This window comes from Dipodomys spectabilis, unplaced genomic scaffold (genome assembly GCF_019054845.1).
Source record: "Dipodomys spectabilis isolate Male_0828 unplaced genomic scaffold, ASM1905484v1 ptg000292l, whole genome shotgun sequence".
NCBI classification, from domain to species: domain Eukaryota; kingdom Metazoa; phylum Chordata; class Mammalia; order Rodentia; family Heteromyidae; genus Dipodomys; species Dipodomys spectabilis.
The window spans coordinates 129876-149193 of NW_024870969.1; the positions used below are offsets into that span (position 1 = coordinate 129876).

At 40.6% G+C, this 19318-nt stretch overlaps 1 protein-coding gene across 3 annotated transcripts in view; it reads right to left on the minus strand.

Annotated features, from left to right (window-relative positions):
* Positions 1 to 19318, minus strand: part of Setd2 (SET domain containing 2, histone lysine methyltransferase) — a 70625-nt gene that overhangs the window by 30475 nt on the left and 20832 nt on the right. The window contains exons 4-13 of one of the 3 annotated variants that reach the window (XR_006151048.1): positions 16673 to 16804; positions 15558 to 15686; positions 14311 to 14434; positions 12502 to 12579; positions 9867 to 9964; positions 8978 to 9104; positions 6165 to 6299; positions 5055 to 5174; positions 3663 to 4319; positions 32 to 248 (exon numbers count right to left, since the gene is read on the minus strand). Coding sequence is in view for 1 of the 3 variants with exons in the window: in XM_042701479.1 (XP_042557413.1) it covers positions 3663 to 4319; positions 5055 to 5174; positions 6165 to 6299; positions 8978 to 9104; positions 9867 to 9964; positions 12502 to 12579; positions 14311 to 14434; positions 15558 to 15686; positions 16673 to 16804 (1600 nt within the window). In the remaining 2 variants the exon portion in view is untranslated. The remainder of the gene's footprint in view (positions 1 to 31; positions 249 to 3662; positions 4320 to 5054; positions 5175 to 6164; positions 6300 to 8977; positions 9105 to 9866; positions 9965 to 12501; positions 12580 to 14310; positions 14435 to 15557; positions 15687 to 16672; positions 16805 to 19318) is intronic. The other 2 variants (XR_006151047.1, XM_042701479.1) reach the window with 2 other exon arrangements.

A 19318-nucleotide genomic window follows, 5' to 3' on the forward strand; every position in this document is an offset into this window, starting at 1 on the left:
GAGCAACATCCATTGTCGGCAATGGACACACCAAAATAACGCCGGCGCCAGTGAGTTAACCACCTCTGTCCTCTTTTCACCTATTATATTTTTCATGCATCATCCAACTTCCCAACCATCTTCCTGCTTCTTCACAGAATGCACGCTAGGTTCTTGTTTTTCTTCAGCACGAAGTTGGAAATGGAGTTGAGAAAAGGAGACACATGGTCAGCTGGTGATGTTAACAAGCTCCTTGCTGCCCTGAGAAGCTAGATGGAAATGGTTCAAGTTACAAGGGGGATCATCATCAGATCTGGGAGGACAAAGAGTCATTCATGAAGCTGCATTCCCTTCCCTCCCACCCCTGTTCATTTATTGATGATCCCTATAATCTGCTTTCACAGAAAAACCATTGGTTAAGGAACAGGAAGCAATCCCTTCCAGTTCTTTACTTCCATCCAGTGTAGCAAGGCCAACTGGAAGACATGGCCAGCATTAGAGTGGCCTGAGGAAATCAGGGAGAATTAAGAGTGGACAAAAAGGCCATCATCGGGATTGTGCTTCTTAGTGAAGAGTGGACAAAAAGGCCATCATCGGGATTGTGCTTCTTAGTAATGATCTCAAAATAAGTATCAGCAACTATAACACAATGCTTGGTAACATGTGCTTTAATAAGGTTGGATGAATAAAACGTTTTCTTTTCAGCCAATGTCTACTTGAACACATAGGTGAAAGTCAGACAGAAGTAGTTAACTCAATGCCGGGATAGTTCGAATGAGTTATATGATAATCTCATTAAGTTTATGATGTGCTTTTTTTCCCCCCTAACATGTTCAAATGATGGGTTCCTGATTTCTTATTTCTGGTTAAATGCTACCTACCTAAAGTATCTTTTTAAAAACAAAACACACACACACAAAAAAACCAATCATAATCAGAGTTTAGGGGAAAAATAATCATGTTAATTAGAATAATAGAAGAATTAACGCCAGAACTAATGTGTAACAAAATATCACAGCTCAAAGTCAAATAAAGATATTTCTTATTAATAATTCCAGAGCAAACTACAGATTCCAGGATTTTACTTAATGGCTCCCTTGATGATAAGATTCAAGATAAATCCAAAGTGTGAAATCCAAGAAGGATATATTTAAAGTACAAGTAAAACTTAAACCTCAAGTCAAGAGGATTATCAACCTACACATTGTTATGAAATTGCTTTGACCTTTTAGATAGGAGTGGGGAAGAAAAGAAGGGAAAGAAATAATTTTGTAGACTTAAAAAAAACCCAACTATGTCCAGAGCATGTGTTTAAATTACTCCAGTTACAGCTTATCACACTAAATATGCCCTAGAGAGTAATTTATACCATTACATTTACAGAAACAAACTTACATAGACAAATAAGAATATTTGCCGTTTTACAAACTCTAAGAAAATTCATGGCATCTTAGCAATTTATGTCAAGCAGACTTCACAGGTAAACTATTCAATCTACAACACTTTCTCTCCTATAAAAGTATGGTTGTAAAGGCTTTTTATGTCCACTTGGATATTGTTTCCATTTCTACTTTTATTACTGAGCTACGGGCCTGAGTATAGGCTCCCACCAGTAACCGCCAAACACAAAATCTTTTAGGGACAACTGTGCTATCCCACAGCAAGCTATTTTATTTTATTTTTTTAAAAAGGTCAATCCAGTGACTGTCCCAGTATCTTTCAATTAACTACCATTCTGACTCCTGCAGTGCACACATTGTAGGATAAAATAGTTCCTGTGAACACTTCCTTTTATACTTATGAGTCAGATCTTGCGATTCATAATACAGCTGATTTTTTATGCTGATTTTAAGTGATGAAAGAGTAAAATTAGTAAGAGCACAAGTCAGTAAGTGAAAGCTGAAACCACGCCATACTTAAAGGGTCTCAAGGCAGCAAATAGGAAGCACAGTATACAACCAAACAACTACTCGTTTTGCTCAAGGCCAGTTCCACTGGGTCAAATCACAGGATCTAATAATGGGGGGTGAGTTTTGTAGGTTTTTGTTTTTTTTTTTTTGGTCCTGGGGCTTGAACTGTAGGTTTGGGCACTGTCCCTCAGCTATTCAGCTACCGCTTGAGCCACAGCACCACTTCCAGTTTTCTAGTGGTTTATTGGAGAAAAGAGTCTCACGGACTTTTCCTGTCGGGGCTGGCTTTGAACCGTGATCCTCAGATCTCAGCCTCCTGAGTAGCTAGGATTACAGGCGTGAGCCACTGGCGCCCGGCTGTTTTGTAGTTTTTATCTTGCTGAAAAGAAATCGGAATTGCTAGTTTGTTTTACCTCTGGCAGAAGAAAGGAGAACAAAAAATAACCCAAAGGTAGGAAATAGACCTGAATCCCAGGTCTCTATCACTTACAAACTGCAAGGCACTATGCCTCTTATAGGTTCATCTTAGTTTATTTTCCCCAGATCCAGACTAGGTTTTCTACAAGGCAAACTATATAAGCTTACTACATTCTTTATGTAAAGGGTATTCTTATAAAAGAAAGTATGTGGTAGTCATAAGATTTCCAAGACCTTTCTGTTTTTCCCTTGAACTCTTGTCCAAAGAAATAGGAATTTAAAAGCAGGCCTATTTCAGAAAGCAATAAAGGAACTGAACACCAACTAGTTCTGTAAAATCGTTTTTCTACAACAAAAATTCATGGTTTTTTTTGACAGTAATGAGATTTGAACTCAAGGCTTCATGCTTTCTAGGTAAGACATTCTACGGCTGAGCCACACTTCCAGCCTAATTCTATCATTTCTGATTTGTCTTGGACTTGGATTCCCAACTCATCGTTTTAATCTTCTAGTGATCCAATAAAATTTCTTTCTTTTTTTTTTTTTTTGTCGGTCATGGGTCTTGAACTCTGGGCCTGGGCACTGTCCCTCAGCTCTTCAGTTCAAGGCAAGCACTCTACCACTCGAGCCACAGCACCACTTCCAGTTTTCTGGTGGTTCATTGGCGATATGAGTTTCATGGACTTTCCTGCCTGGGCTGGCTTTGAACCTCAATCCTCAGACCTCAGCCTCTTGAGTAGCTAGAGTTACAGGCGTGAGCCACTGGCTCCCCACTTCTGTTTTTTTTTTTTTTTGGTCGGTCGTGGGGCTCGAACTCCGGGCTTGGGTGCTGTCCCTGCGCTCTTCAGCTCAAGGCGAGCACTACCGCTTGAGCCACAGCGCCACTTCCGGTTTTCTAGTGGTTTTTATTGGAGATCAGAGTCTCATGGACTTTCCTGCCGGGGCTGGCTTTGAAACATCGATCCTCAGATCTCAGCCTCCTGAGTAGCTAGGATTACATGAGTGAGGCACTGGCTCCCGGCTTCTATTTTTTAAACAATTTTTTCCCCCTCATTACAAATAGAAACATAAATTTGCTCCTCCAAGGATTTTTTCTGAATGCCTAGTCACCTGAGTAAACATGCTTTTCTCAATAAAGCCGGGGGGGGGGGGGGGGGGGGGGGTGCACTGTATAGTGGTTTAGAATGACTCTTGCCAGGATGTAAACAATAACTAAGACACATTTCTCATTAGCTGACTCTTAAGAGATGGTATTCCACTTGTCAGAAATACTCATGGCTAGAGAAGTAGCTTAAGGAACTCTAAACAACGATTCAGGTTAAAGTAAACAAACAACAACAACAAATGTTCTCTTACCTTCAAGTCTTTCCAACTGTCTAGTAGCTTGGTGGCCAGATCACTTATATCCACAGTCTTATCTGGCTGTTCGTGACTCCTCTCACTTTCCACATCGGACACACCCTCCTCCTCATCTTGAGATGGAGTCTCCTCAGCAATGTTTTCTTCCAGTTTGGTGCCATTGCTGTCTTTGGCCTCCATCTCAACGTCCGCCTCTGGCTCTGTGAGCGGCTTACTGGCCTCTGTGGGAGTTTCACTCTCAACTTTGGGCTCGGGCAGCTGCTGTGGGAGGAGCTGTGGCTGCGGCTCCTCTTCTTCCTCTACAGTGACGGTCTCTAACTGATCGAGGTCCTCTTTGCTATCCTTGCCTTCTAGCTCACTGGTTGCATCAGAGATGGCACTGTCCATGCTATTTTCACTTATAATTTTAAGTCTGCGGAACATGAGTTTCTTGGGAGTATCTGTGTCCACCTCTGCGGTCAGCTTGGAGGAAGGATCGGGCGTGTTGAGCGGTGTGTGAGCGCGGGATGTGTTCTCACTGGAATATCCATCTCCTTCACTCAACTGAGGGACAGTCGTCTTCGTCTGAGACCAGCGTTGAATGATCGGAAGGACTTTGCTTTCCTCCAACATATTTTTAGTAGGAATGGGCAAATGTTCCAAAGTCTTTATAATCTAATTAAAGACAATTAAAAAAACAAAACAAAAACAATACATTACTTTGTATAGTTTGACCATTCAAACCTCTGGGTAGAACTCATTATTTCCTCAGAACCACAGAAACAGAAAAAAGCCTGGAGTGGCACTGTGGCTCAAGTGGTAGAGACTAGCCTTAAGCACACAGGCACAGAGACAGCGCCCAGGCCCTGAGTTCAAGCCCCACAACTGCCCCCACCCCAAAAAAAAATTATATATATAATTTCATGGGATGGTATAAGCACTACAACAATGCTGGCGATCAATCTTCATGTACAAATCAAGTCTTCTGTTTTCCCACTTTAAAACTATGGTCTTAACAACAAACCGAATCACTTACTGAACTATGATATTTTCTCTTTAGTTCCCCAGGATAAGAAGATGGGGGTAGGCTGGGAAGGCTCAGTGGTAGAGTGCTTGCCTAGCATGCATGAAGCCCTGAAAAAGCCAGAAGTGGCACTGTGGCTCAAATGGTAGAGTGCTAGCCTTGAGCAAAAGTAGCTCAGGGACAGTGTCCAGGTGCTGAGTTCAAGCCCCAGGAGTGGCACACACACAAAAAAAGAAGATAGGGGAGAAAATAAAAAAAGGGCAAAATTCACCGCTAGCAAGGTATATATGTATGGGATAATGACAGAATAATAACTTGATTACTTCATACCACTGCCTAAGCAATCAATATAGTAATTGTAAGGAGTGTGAGGACTGTGAACTGACCTCTTCCTGAAGCTTCTGGTTACTTTCCCGGCCATCTCCAAGCTCTGCCATCCAGATCCACAACAAAGACAGCCCATGACGTTCCAAAAAGGACTTCAGGCAGGACTGTGAGTGCGTGTTCTTTCATGGGGAAAGAGAGGTAAGATACAGAGTATTGGGGAGACAACACGAGACAGAATGTTAAGAAGGCTTATAAGGACCAAAGGGTCCATTTATAGTCATATATATACACCCCTCCCCACCAAAAAAAAATCCAAATCACCCAGAAAACTTTATTAATCTAATTAGAATCACACAGCTAAAGTGTCATAAAGTAATAGAATATATCTTTTCTTTTTTTAAAAATTAAGTTAATATGATAAAGCTGATATGACATGGATTACAATTACATGAGTCAGGTTATGAGTACGTTTTCTTTCATACAGTGTCTTCTGTTCCCTCACTATTTCCCAGTCCCTCCCTCCCTACAATTTTTTTGATAGTTTTCTTACAGTAAACCTGGACCTTAACAAAGCAGATCATTAAAAAACAAAACAACAACAACAAAAAAAACAACCAAGATCATTTACAGTGAATTTCAATACTGAATGATTAAGTAAAAACTTGTACCAGTCATTTTACTGAAAAGGTTAGAACCAAAAAAAAACTAGTCTTTTAGTCATTTTATGTTCTGTTACTCAGATGCTTATTCAAAAGGTTTTTCCTGGGCTGGGAAGGTGGCTTAGTGGTAGAGCGCTTGCCTTGCATGCATGAGGCCTGGGTTCGATTCCTCAGCACCACATAAGCAGAAAAAAAGCCAGAAGTGGTGCTAGCCTTGAGCTGAAGAGCTGAAGGACAGCGCCCAGGCCCAGAGTTCAGGCCCCACGACCAGACCCCCCCCCCCCCCCAAAAAAAGAAAACAGTTTACTATATTCTTTTAAGTAGAGAAAGCAAATCAAGTTTACTACTAATAATGAACTCTTCAGTTATATTTTTAGAAGAACAAACTTTCAAAGTCCTATAGAACTCATCTTTACATTAAAAAACAAACAAACAAACAAAAGATTAACTCATCACTTAGACTGTCTCAGCCCAAATTAAAAAATAAAACACATCAGTATTGGTGTTTACCTGAATGAGCTCAAGACAGGTAAGTTTCTGCTCCAAAGTTTCAATTCTCACCATGAGCCGGGATAAACTGAGCACCTGGTTTTTATCAGACAGACCCTCTCCATTTTCCATCAGCGCTTCTAGCTCTCCATCTACCTACCACAGCAAAGAAAAACATTTCTGGTTATTTAAAACAGACAAGACAAACCTACTAATTTTAAAATGAAACAACCTGAAAAGTTGCTCAGCTTCACAAGTAACTGGAAAGATGAGTACACAGTAAGAACCTATGCCATTATTCTAGGGAGGGAAAAAAATTGCAATGTATATACGGCTCCTTTTTTTTTTCCTTTCCTGTCAGTTGTAGGGCTTGACCTCAGGGCCTGGGCACTGTCCCTGAGCTCTTTTGCTTAAGGCTAATGCTCTACAACTTTTGAGTCGTAGCTCCACTTCCAGTTCTGTGGTTAAGTGGAGATAAGAGTCTCATGGACTTTCATGCTTGGGCTGGCTTTGAAGCATGATCCTCAGATCTCAGCCTCCTGAGTAGCTAGAATGACAGGCATGAGCCACCAGCACCTGACTAAAGTTCATTAAACACTCCCAATATCGTAAGTTTATGAATAAATACATAGACAAAAAGACCAATTTAGGTTTTTTATTGCATATCCTAAATTGAAAACTTCTGTACTTTCAATTTTAAATAGAGTAGAAAAAAAAAAACTTTAAAATTCTACTTTTCTCCTAAAGTGTAACATCTAGAATCTTGCAAATATTCAGTGGGTTAAAAAGGTAATTCTTTGACTGGGAATGTGGCTTAGTGGCAGAGTGCTTGCCTAACATGCATGAAGCCCTGGGTTCCATTACTTAGTACCATGAAAACAGAAAAAGCCGGAAGTGGCGCTATGGCTCAAGTGGTAGAGTGCTAGCCTTGAGCACAAAGAGGCTCAAGTTCAAGCCCTAGGACTGGCAAAAAAATAAAATAAAAAGGTAATTTTTCTTTACAGTTTTTGAAAAATGAGACAAAACTGAATTATTATATTGTTTTCATTCAATCAGTACCTTCTGAAAATAGATATTATTACTGGGAAATAAAATAGCGGTTTATAGGAAATTGTCATTTTACAGAAAACAGCAAGAATGCCCAAATTGCAAAATAAAATTGTACAAACAAAATACAAAAGAAAAATAATTGTTGAATGGAATTCTTTTGGAAGGTAGTACTAGGGTTTAAACTCAGTTCCTCATAATTTGCTAGGACCTCCCACTGTCACTGAAGCTGTACTAGAAGCCAAGCTGTGACTTTACTATTGACCTCAAACCTCAGTCCTCCAGATTCCTGCCCCCTGAAGAGTTGGGATCACAGGCATGAGCCACCAGTGCCCAGACTTTATTAAAAACATTCACACCAACACAGAAATCCAAACTAATAGAGCTTTCATCATTTTCAAAGCTCAAGTACAGCAAAGGGTAAAAAGGTTCATGAAGGAGAATACATGCTTTCAACACCAAAAACCATCACTACTATTCAGATACAGAGACACAGACACACACACGCAGGCACGCACGCACCCAATCAATTAAAAAAAATACTAAGAAAAAAAACAGACACTTTTTCAGAAACAGCTGACTAATCCAAATAGTCAATAAATTTGGAAAGCAGTCAACTTCATTAGTAATAAAGCGTACGAATTAAAATTACTATTAAATAGACATATTTGCCAGGTACTTGCGGCTCACACTTGTAATCCTAGATGCTCAGAAGCTGAGATGTGGTTATTGTGAATGAAAGCCAGTGCAGGCAGTAAACTCCATGAGACTCTTCTCTCCAATAAACTACCAAAAACCCAAAAGTAGAGCTGTGGCTCAAGTGGTAGAGCACTAGCCTTAAGCAAAAGCGGCTCAGGGACAGCAACCCAGGCCCTGAGTTCAAGTTCCAGGATCAGAAAAAAAAAATTCTATTAAATGTCATGTACTTTGTAGATTAATAAATTTAAGTAGTACGATGCATAAGAATAACAGTAGCTCTCATATACCACTGATGGTGATGTTCATGGACACAGGCACTTTAGAAACACTTTGGTATTATTTACTAATGGTGAATGTATATACATGGCATGAGCCAGCATTTGCACTTCCGGTTATGTAACCAGAGAGAAAATATCTGTAACATACATCCAGGAGTCACAACATCATTGCTTCCAAAGTGCGGGGGAGGAAGTGGCGCTGTGGCTCAAGCCTAGAGCGCTTGCCCTGAGCTGAAGAGCACAGGGACAGCGCCCAGGCCCAGAGTTCAAGCCCCACGACCAACCAAAAAAAAAAAAAAAAAAATCTCATGGACTTTCCAAAATGTGGGGGGAAAAATGAGAAAAAAAACGCCAATATCTACTAACATTAGAATGGATTTGCTATATACTCAATCACATAGCAAACGGAATGACCGTGAAAATAAATTGTGGATATACATTAACTTAGGTAAATGTAAAGCTAAAATGTAAAATTTATAAAAAAAAAAAAAAGTAATCTATAAAACCAAAGACAAAAGGCTTTGTCCAGTATGATTTAATTTCCATTAAAGTAGGCAAAAATACATATGTGCATGGGAAGAAATAAACTTCAATTAAAACAACAACAACAAACCACTTCAGTAGTTCTTAGTACCCAATTCTAATCTCTATGAATCTGAAATGAAATAATCGTATTTTTGTTTCAGAATTTCTTCATCTGGTCCTAGAATAGCTGAATTGAATTTTTTCTAATACACTTCAATTAGAAAAATCTATCTCCCTTCTCAAAATTTGTAGTGTGAAAAGCTGAAAAACAAATGGATTACTTACTGAATCCTTCTTTCGAGATCGCTCTTTTTTCATTTTCCCTCCTGCTGCTCGGATGCTAACTCTGTTTTCTCCTCCCAGGTAACCCCGGCAATTTGCTGATCCGCAGAAACATTTCTGAGCTTCTTTTCTGTTTAACGAGCATAGGAAAGAAATCAACTATGTAAAAGTGAACCATAAAAAAATGTCAAGAATAGGCCGGGCACCAGTGGCTCATGCCTGTAATCCTAGCTACTTAAGTGGCTGAGATCTGAGGATTGCGGTTCAAAGCCAGCCTGGGCAGGAACGTCTGAGACTCTTACCTCCACTTAATCACCAGAAAACCAGAAGTGGCGCTGTGGCTCAAGTGGTAGAGCACTAGCCTTAAGCTGAAGAGCTCAAGGACAGCACCCAGGTCGAGTTCAAGGGCCACGATTGACAAAAAAGTCAAGAATATAACAATTACTCAAAAAGCATCGCACTAAAAAAAGGGATTGACATTGCATTTCTCTTATTTTTTTGGTCAGTCGTGGGGCTTGGACTCAGGGATTGGGCAGTCCCTGAACTTTTGTACCCAAGGCTAGTGTTTTACTACTTTGAGCCACAGCTCCACTTCCAGTTTTCTGCTGGTTAACTGGAGACAAAGAATGTCATGAACTTTCCTGCCTCAGCCTCCTGAGTAGCTAGGATTGACTGTAGGCATAAGCCACTGGCACCTAGCTTAATATTCATTCGTTCTCCCATCTTATTTTACTAAACTAAACTAGCCAATAAGGAACAATTCTCCTTTTTTATGAAATACAGTAACATTATAGGTAGTATACATACTTGGTCTGGGAACAAAAATATAAATTCACACATACAACCAAATAGCCTATTTCCAGAATTGTTAGAAGAAAAAAGCCACACTCACCCGTATCTTTGAAACTGATAGTCAAACGTTAATTCTGAGCCTGATGGAACCAGTTTGGTTGTAAAAAACCCAACCCTTAGTTGTCCATTCACAGTCCACTGAAACGTTTTAAAAAAAGAGAAGAAATAAGTGCACACAAACACACAAACCACCATCATCATATTTTGGAACGGAAACCACACAGTGCCACCAAAGATGATAGTAATAATCTAAAATATACACGGGCCAGGCACCGGTGGCTCACACCTGTAATCCTAGCTACTCAGGAGGCTGAGATCTGAGGATGGAGGTTCAAAGCCAGCCCTGACAGGAAAGTCCATGAGACTGTTATCTCCAATAAACCACCAGAAAACTGGAAGTGGTGTTGTGGCTCAAGTGGTAGAGCACTTGCCTTGAGCTGAAGAGCTCAGAGACAGCGCCCAGGCCCAGAGTTCAAGCCCCATGACTGACAAATAAATAAATAAAAATATACCCATATAGCTCCTTAGGCTATAAAGGCTTTCCCAATAGCAAATAAGAATTTTGTTGTTAAAACATTTAAGTGTTATGGTTAATTAATGAACCACCAGATTAGATATATGTATAGTTTATCTCTGATTAATAAAATTGATTGCTACTGAGATAGGTGCGGAGCTCAATGGCAGAGAAGTAGCCTACTACATTAACACAGCTACAATTAACACATCTTAAATACACAATGTGCTCTCTCTCTCTATATATATATGTACTTCTTCTATAAAAAAAAAAAAAAAAAAAAAAAAGCAAAGTGGGGAGGGGATGCTTGGTGTCATGGAATATCATAAGGTTAGTGAAAAGTTTATGTTAAAAGTTCTGGAAGTTGGGCTAGGAAGGTGGCTCAGTGGTAGAGTGCTTGCCTTGCATGCATGAGGCCCTGGGTTCGATTCCTCAGTACCACATAAGCAGGAAAAAGCCAATGTGGTGCTGTGGCTCAAGTGGTAGAGTGCTAGCCTTGAGCTGAAGAGCTGAGGGACAGTGCCCAGGGCCGGAGTTCAGGTCCTACTACCAAAAACAACAACAACAACAAAAAAAAAACAAACAAAAGTTCTGGAAGTGAAGTGGCGCTGTAGCTCAAGTGGTAGAGCACTAGCCTTGAGCTGAAGAGCTGAGGGAGAGCGCCCAGGCCCAGAGTTCAAGCCCCATGACCGACAAAAAGAAAAAAGAAAAAAAAAAGTTCTGGAAGTGGAGCTGTGGTTCAAGTGAAAGAGTGATAGCTTTGACCACAAAGAGGCTCAGGGACAGCATGCAGACCCTGAATTCAAGCCCCAGGACCCGCACAAAACAACAGCAACAACAAAACAAAAAACACCCTTGGGTTGGGAAGGTGACTACAGTGGTAGAGTGCTCACCTAGCATGCATGAAGCCCTGGGTTCCATTCCTCAGTACCACATATACAGAAAAAGCTGGAAATAGCTCTGTGGCTCAAGTGGTAGAGTGCTAGCCTTGAGTAAAAGAAGCTCAGGAGCAGGGTGCCCATGGCCCTAAGTTCAAGCCTCAGTATTTACAAAACAAAAAACAAAAACAAAACCTTCTAAGATTGGTCATGGAGTTTGTGAAACACTGATGTACTCATGAAAGCGATTTTCTTTTCTTTCTTTTTATTGCCAGTATAGGGCTTGAACTCAGGGCCTGGGTGCTATCCCTAAATCTCTTGGTACTCAAAGCTAGCACTCTACCACTTGAGCCACAGCACCATGTCTGTTTTTTTTTAGCTTTAATTAGAGATAAGAGTCTGGTGGGGACTTTGGACTTGGTGCTTTTTTTTTTTTTGGTCCGGTTGTGGGGCTTGAACTCTGGGCCTGGGCGCTGTCCCTCAGCTCTTCAGCTCAAGGCTAGCACTCTACCACTTGAGCCACAGCGCCATTCCCGGCTTTTTTCTTTTTGCTTATGTGGTGCTGAGGAATCGAACCAATGGCCTCAGGCATGCAAGGCAAGCGCTCTACCACTGAGCCACCTTCCCAGCCCAGACTTGGTGCTTTGAACCTCAATCTTCAGATCTCAACCTCCTGGATAGCTACTGTTACAGGCATGAGCCCCTGACACTCAGCTCTAATGATACTTATCTATGGGTCCATAGCCTAATGGACATATTTATCTAGGAAGAAGGCCCACAGCTTTCTTAATGAGGAATTTCTACTCCCTCTCAACTTGGGCTATTTAGTCCTTCATGAGTTTTATTACAACAGTCCAATTTCACACCTGTGCAAGACTTGATTAAAAAAATACCCTGAATATATCAGTACCCAATGGACTTCACAATAATGAAAATCTAGACATATTTTGGCATCTTTTACATCGTTATCTAAAATAACTATAGGCAAGGGAACAACCCATTGTAATGTGACCCAGGGCTGAACCAGAAAAATTACAGCTGTCAAAATTTAAGAAAGATCTTTTGGTCAATCAATAGTATTCCTCAGGTATAATCATTTTATTATGATTCCAAATGATGTTAACATTGAAAAAGTAGGTAAAGGATGGAATATGGGAGAATTTACTATACTTTAGAACTCTAAACTTATTTCAAAATGAACACAGGAAAATATAACAAAAATAAAATTCATGAGTACCTTTTATGTACTGCCTAAGCTCACACGTTAAATCCACATAACTTACTTTTTGGGTTTCACAGTTTGGTTCACAGCTGTGATTCATGAAACGAGAGCAATTTCCTTTCTGAGTAGCATCTATTATCTGGAGAAAGAAGAAGAGTTCTGAAACGAGATCTTTAAAAGAGTCATACATTTTACAAAGGTAAAAAAACATTAAGGCAAAGTTAAGATAAACTTCTTTGCCCCCAGCTTGATTTATACAACTCTTCTCATACTACTTTACACATCCAAGTGACAAATATAGACCTGCTTTTTTTTTTTCTTCTGGAAAATCTGTTAACTGTAAATGTTTTGGAGTGCCACACACAGTAGGTCACACTCATAATTCTAGCTACGCAGGAAGCAGCTGGGACAGAAAGTTATTAATAAGCTCCCACTTCAACCAACCAACTGGGCATGGTGATCCATGCCCGTGGGAAGCTACATAGGTAAGATCATGTTTAGAATCCGGCCCAGCAAAAAAAAACAAAAAACCAAAAACCAAAAAACAAGACTTGATCGGAAAACTAAAGGTAAAATTTAAATTAAAAAAAAAAAGGGGGGGGGAAGGGAACCTGTGGCTCAAGAGGTGGCGTATCTGCATCGCAAGTCTTGATCCTGAGTGTAACTCCAGTCAGCCCACCACTACCAAAAAATTATGGCAAAATAGTATCTGTATTTGTCAATGTGTTTCTCATTTACTTTTCGCTGGGGCTTATCTCCTACTGCCTTCCAGTATTATTTTATATATGTAAGACTTCATTTTGAAGTACGGTCCCTGCCACAATGCAGTAGCTCTAAAACTCTACGTGCACATCCAAATTCCTTAAGGAATTTGAAAACTTGCTGAGTTATTCCCCAAGTGGAGAAGGTACAGCCGTAGAATTACAATCCCCACCTTGAATGTAGAGGCAAAGAGGGGAAGCTAGATCACCCCTACTAAGCCACACAGAAAAGGATTTACAAAAATGTATGTCATTAGCATGTTACTTTCACCCTAAAAATATTCTTTTGAAAAAATTTGTTTCCAGCTGGGTGCTGGTGGCTCACAACTGTAATACTAGCTACTCAGGAGGCTGAGATCTGAGGATCACAGTTCAAAACCAGCCCAGGCAGGAAGGCTATGAGACTCTGACCTCCAATGAACCACCAGAAAACCAGAGGTGGTGCTGTAGCTCAAGTGGTAGAGTACTCGCCTTGAGCTGAAAAGCTCAAGAAACAGAGCCCAGGCCCAGAGTTCAAGCCCCATGACTGACAATAAAAAAAAAAATCCTAACACTTACTGTTTGTATCAAAACACTTCTAAAGTTGTTTCTATTTTTCTTATTTTATGAACTGCCAGATATAACCTAGAAATGTATTTTGGAGGTCATAGTAATGTTAAAGACTTGTGACATAAAGCATGTGTGCTGACGTTGACATATAAACCTAATTACTTCCCCCTCCCATCTTCCTTTTGGGCCAATCCTGGGGCTTGAACTCAGGGCCTGGACTCTGTCCCACAGCTTTCTTTGCTTAAGAGCTAATGCTCTACAGCTTGAGCCAAAAACTCCACTTCCAGCTTCCTTGGTTTAGTGCAGATTAGAGTTTCACAGACTTTCCTGCCCAGGCTGACTTCAAATCACCACCTTTTGTTAGATCTCAGCCTCCTGAGTAGCTAGGATACAGGTGCGAGGCACCAACGAGGAGCTTCCCATCCTTTCCTAGTAACAAATGGAGGCTGTGTAAAACTATACTTCTCTGGCTCTTATGTCCTCTCAAATGACACAAAACCCCTCCAAACCCCCGTATTTTCAAATCGGTTTCAAAGCAAAACACAGCTAATGCCGCTCACCTCATCATTCTTCAGAGCCATGAAATAGTAGTGAATATTTTTGTTTCGTGCATATTCCTTCACTCGAGCTTTAAACTCTTTATGATCAAGTACTTCTCCACAGTATTCCAAGACAAAGGTATTCCTGCAAAACAAAGGAAGCTCATTCTCACCAGTGACTTCAGCTATTGGCTGGCTCTATGTAAACAAAGGCTTCATTATGCTTTAGTCCCAAGTTCTGACCTGAAATAGCCTGCCTGGAAGTTTTCACCCACAAAATAAGCATACTGTTACCAAAGGGATTTTTTTAATGTACATTAGGTATTTCTTAGTAACATGTTGACAAAATCAATTATTAAAAGAAGACAACATGGTTAACATGGCCAAGTGAAAAAAAAAATCCTCTTTTATTAAGGATCTTTCAAAATGATGAAACATGCTATACCTAAGAAATTTAGGGCAGGCACCAGTGGTTCGCACCATGTAACCCTAGCTACTTCAGCAGGTGGAGATCAAGAGGACTGGGCTTTGAGGACAACATGGGTAAAATAACTCAAAAGTCTCATCTCAAACAAACAGCCGCAGAAGGTGGCACCCAAGAGGCTGAGGAGGATCATGGCTCTAGACCAGGAGGGCAAAGAGTTCACGAGATCCCCACGTATCAGAAGAAAGACTCTGACATGATAGTACACAAGATTCAAGATCCTCCTGCCTCCTGTTGCCTAACAACTGGGATTACAGGTCCGCTCCCTACACCTGTTCTTTAATTCCTTTTTCTAGCACTGCATAGATGCTGAGGAGCTGTAGCAAAAACTCGTGATGACTTAAAATCAAAGGGAACACAACTATCTGAGGAAGAAAGGACATGCACATCTGTCACGAGTAATGAAATTCTCTTCCTGTATATAGACAGAGAAGTTTTTTTACTTGGTTCTCTAAAACTCAATTTTTTTTTTTTTTGGTCGGTTGTGGGGCTTGAACTCTGGGCCTGGGTGCTGTCTTTGCGCTCTTCAGCTCAAGACGAGCACTCTACCACTTGAGCCACAGAGCCACTTCCAGTTTTCTAGTGGTTTATTGGAGATGAGAGTCTCAGGGACTTTCCTGCCTGGGCTGGCTTTGAACCTTGGTCCTCAGATCTCAGCCTCCTGAGTAGCTAGGATTACAGGCGTGAGCTGCACAATAATCATAAATAAGCTCAGTGCAGTATTTTCCTGCAAAACATCCAACCTTGTTCAACAAAAATGAAAGGTGATTACAACAGAACTTACGAAGGCAGGTCTTTGGCAGCTCTTAAGCCCCAGCCTTTCTTTTCAGTAAGTATGACTTCTACATCTGCATGCTGTTTTCTCTGAAACCGTCTGTTGGAACAAAAATCCCCATTTGGGCATCGGGAAGAACTGAAACGAGAAGTTGGTAAAAGTTTATTCTTTATAAACAGCAAAAGCAGCAAAATGTAGCCACGTCTTTAGGGCTAGCAGTGCTCATGTACAGACTTCGTCAAAAATTCCTTCCGGCACTACAGGATTCCTTAGAACTAGCTACATTTTTACCATATTACCTGAGGGAGGATGTCTGCAATACTGCCTGTAGCTTCATCTACAGCCCTGCCAGGCTGTATATCATATAGTTGTAGAATCTTGTCAAGTATGCAGAACTAACTTATTTATGGACACTTGAATCATATTCCACTCAAATCATCAGTAATTTGTTTTTCTGAATGCAGTCATCTATTTGATAGGTATTTCACACAAACCCAAGTCATTACAAGTCTTGTTCAGAGCAAATGCAATATAATATGGCAAGGTTCTTCTCTAACTGATCCATCCCTCAATGAAATCTTGATATTCCAAAACTGGCAGATACAATGGCTTTGCATAACGACTAAGATTAAAGTATAAATCACCATTATTAATACATAATTATTATGTATGGAAAATATTTCTACCTATGCTCAAAAGTTGGTGGATTTACTTTAGAAGGTGCTAAGTAGAGAAAAGCTTTGATGAGAGTAAATTAAGAGTAGGATTTTTTTTTTCTGCCTGTCCTGGGCTTGAACGCAGGGCCTGAGTGCTGTCCCTGAGCTTCTTTTGCTCAAGGCTAGCACTCTACCACTTGAGCCATAGTACTACTTCCGGCCTTTTCTAGGTAGTTTTTGAAGAGTCATGGATTTTCCTGCCTAGATTGGCTTCAAATGGCAATCCTCATATCTCAGGCTCCTGCGTAGCTAGGACTAACAGACAAGAGCCATCAGCACCCAGTGAGCTATCTTTTTAATATAGTCGTTCATAGGTAGAATAAAAACCATGATATTTGACTTATTTTTAGAATATACAATGACTTACAAAAAGAGCTGAGTAAAAGCAGAGTGCTTTAACCTACTTACCACTCAATCATGAGGAGGCGATTGAGACAATCCTCCCCACAAGCTATTTCACCTTGAGCTCTTTCCTCTTTGGAAAGAGGTGCACACTCACACTGCATTCGCTTAATATCCCGATGAGATTTATTCTTCTTCCTGTTGGACAAAATTTCATAAAAAATTGGTTAAATATCCTGGAGATGATATAATCCACATAATCAAATATGCACCAAATCTCGTTTTCACGTCTGCCGATCCCATAGATTAACCATTTGCAATAAAGCATTTGGAAGGCAAAGGCTGTTAATTCAAGGCTATCCTGTCCTGCATAGACAAGGCGAAACAGAAGAAGGGAAAGAGGAATGAAAACACAATCATTAATACTTAATAGATGAAAAACATTTTATTTTCCTTTTTGGCTATGCTTGGGATTTAAGTCAGGGCTTCCTGATCCCTTGGCAGGGTATACAACTGCTTGAGCCACATCTCTGGCCAATAAACTCTTTAAGTGATGTGTAATAAAAAAAAGAAGTTAGAGTGGAACACCAGTGGCTCACACCAGTAATCACAGCTACTCAGGAGGCTGAGATCTGAGGATCGTAGCTCAAAGCAAGCCCAACAAGGCAAGTCTGTCAGACTCTTATTAATATAAGACACAGGAGATCTGTCACCTTAATACCACAAGGCAGAAGTAGAGCTGTTACTGAAGTGGTAGGGTGTTAGCCTTAAGCAAACAAGCTCAAGGACAATGCTCAGGCCCTAAGTTCAAGTCCCAAGACTAACACAAAAAAAAAGAAGAAGAATTCAGAGACATCCTTAACCTTGACAGATAAAAAGACTGAATTCAAGTCTACTATTTTGAAACTCACCCCATATTTCTTAGTTCAGATGAGCTAAGTATCAGATTGTGAGCATTTTCAAGTGTTAAGGTCATATTCCACTCAAGAGATAAACAGGATAATTCATGAGTTTCAAGTAATAACGACTGTTCAAAGTTTAAGAATCAGACCTCATGAGGAAAAGTAATAGTTGAGATTAAAAGCTGATGACGAAGAATTGATAGATTTGGGTATTTTTGTTTTGTTGGTTGTGAGGCTTGAACTTGGGACCTGGGTTCTGTTCCTGAGATCTTTGCTCAAGGTTAGAACTCTACCACTCTGAGCCACAATACCACTTCTGGTTTTCTGGGAGTTCATTGTAGATAAAATTCTCATGGAGGGCTGGGAAGTTGGCTCAGTGGTAGAGCGCTTGCCTTGCATGCCTAAGGCCCTGGGTTCGATTCCTCAGCACCACATAAGCAAAAAGAAAAAAGCTGGAAGTGGCGCTGTGGCTCAAGTGGTAGAGCGCTAGCCTTGAGCTGAAGAGCTGAGGGACAGCGCCCAGGCCCAGAGTTCAGGCCCCACGACCGGACCCAAAAAAAAAAAACAAACAAAAAACCATTCTCATGGACTTTTCCTGCCTGGGCTGGCTTCAACCACTATCCTCAGATTTCAGTCTCCTGAGTAGCTAGGATTACAGGTGTGAGCCACTAGCGCCCACCAACACTTCCCATGTTGTATAATTAATGTGCCAATAAATGTGGGGCGGAAAGAGGGGAATAATACTATCTATCAACGAGGGGGTAAAAGTTCAAGAGGAGTAAATTTTCCTTACTTATTATTCTTTTTTTATGTTAGGGAATTTTAATAAACCATGTTACCGGAAGAAATAACCGTATCGCAAAGCTCATAGAACTCATAAATGTTATAGACTGTGATAGACAATTTGCTCCAGGAAAGTTAGAATGTGTTTGTGACTTTAACTGAGCATCACTATCCCACAATACTGTAAAATTTGGGAAATTATGTAATCAATCACAATAAAAAAAATTAAAAAACAAAAAAACAAAAAACTAAGTACGTGGGCCATTCGGGGTCGCAGTATCAGCTCCCGAGCCTGTGCTGCGGCCCTGGCCGGTCAGTGTAGGAACCTTCTCATAAAGTTGCTTCTTTATTTAAAAAAAAATAAAGAAATAAATAAACCATGTTACCATTTCCAAAATGTATTATGCTGTTAGCAAATTTAATCAATTAACAATACATCTAAATACCTGACAGCAAATTCCGCTGTCATGTTTCCAGCTTTGTGAAGTACCTAACAATACTTCACTGTGCACATCTTGGACTGGGAGGCAGGGAAACGAAACGCTTCATGGGGCCTGAACTCAGGGCTGGCACGCTATCCTTGAGCGCTTTTGCTCAAGGCTAGTGCTCTACCACTTTTGAGTCGTAGCTCCATTTCTATTTATCTGATAGTTAACTGGAACTAAGAGTCTCATGGAAGCGTTGGACTGTGGCTTACACCTTTAATCCTAGCTATGCAGAAGGCTAAGATCTTAGGATCTCAGTTCAAAGCCAGTCCCCCTCAGGAAAGTCTCTATGAGACTCATGTCCAGGAAATTACTCAGAAAAAGCTGGAAGTGGTGCTGTGGCTCAAGTGGTAGAGTCCTAATCTTGAACAAAAGAAACTCAAAAGGGGCTAGGAAGGTGGCTCAGTGGTAGAGCGCTTGCCTTGCATGCATGAGGCCCTGGGTTCGATTCCTCAGCACCACATAAGCAAAAAGAAGAAAGCCAGAAGTGGCGCTGTGGCTCAAGTGGTAGAGTGCCCAGGCCCAGAGTTCAGGACCCATGA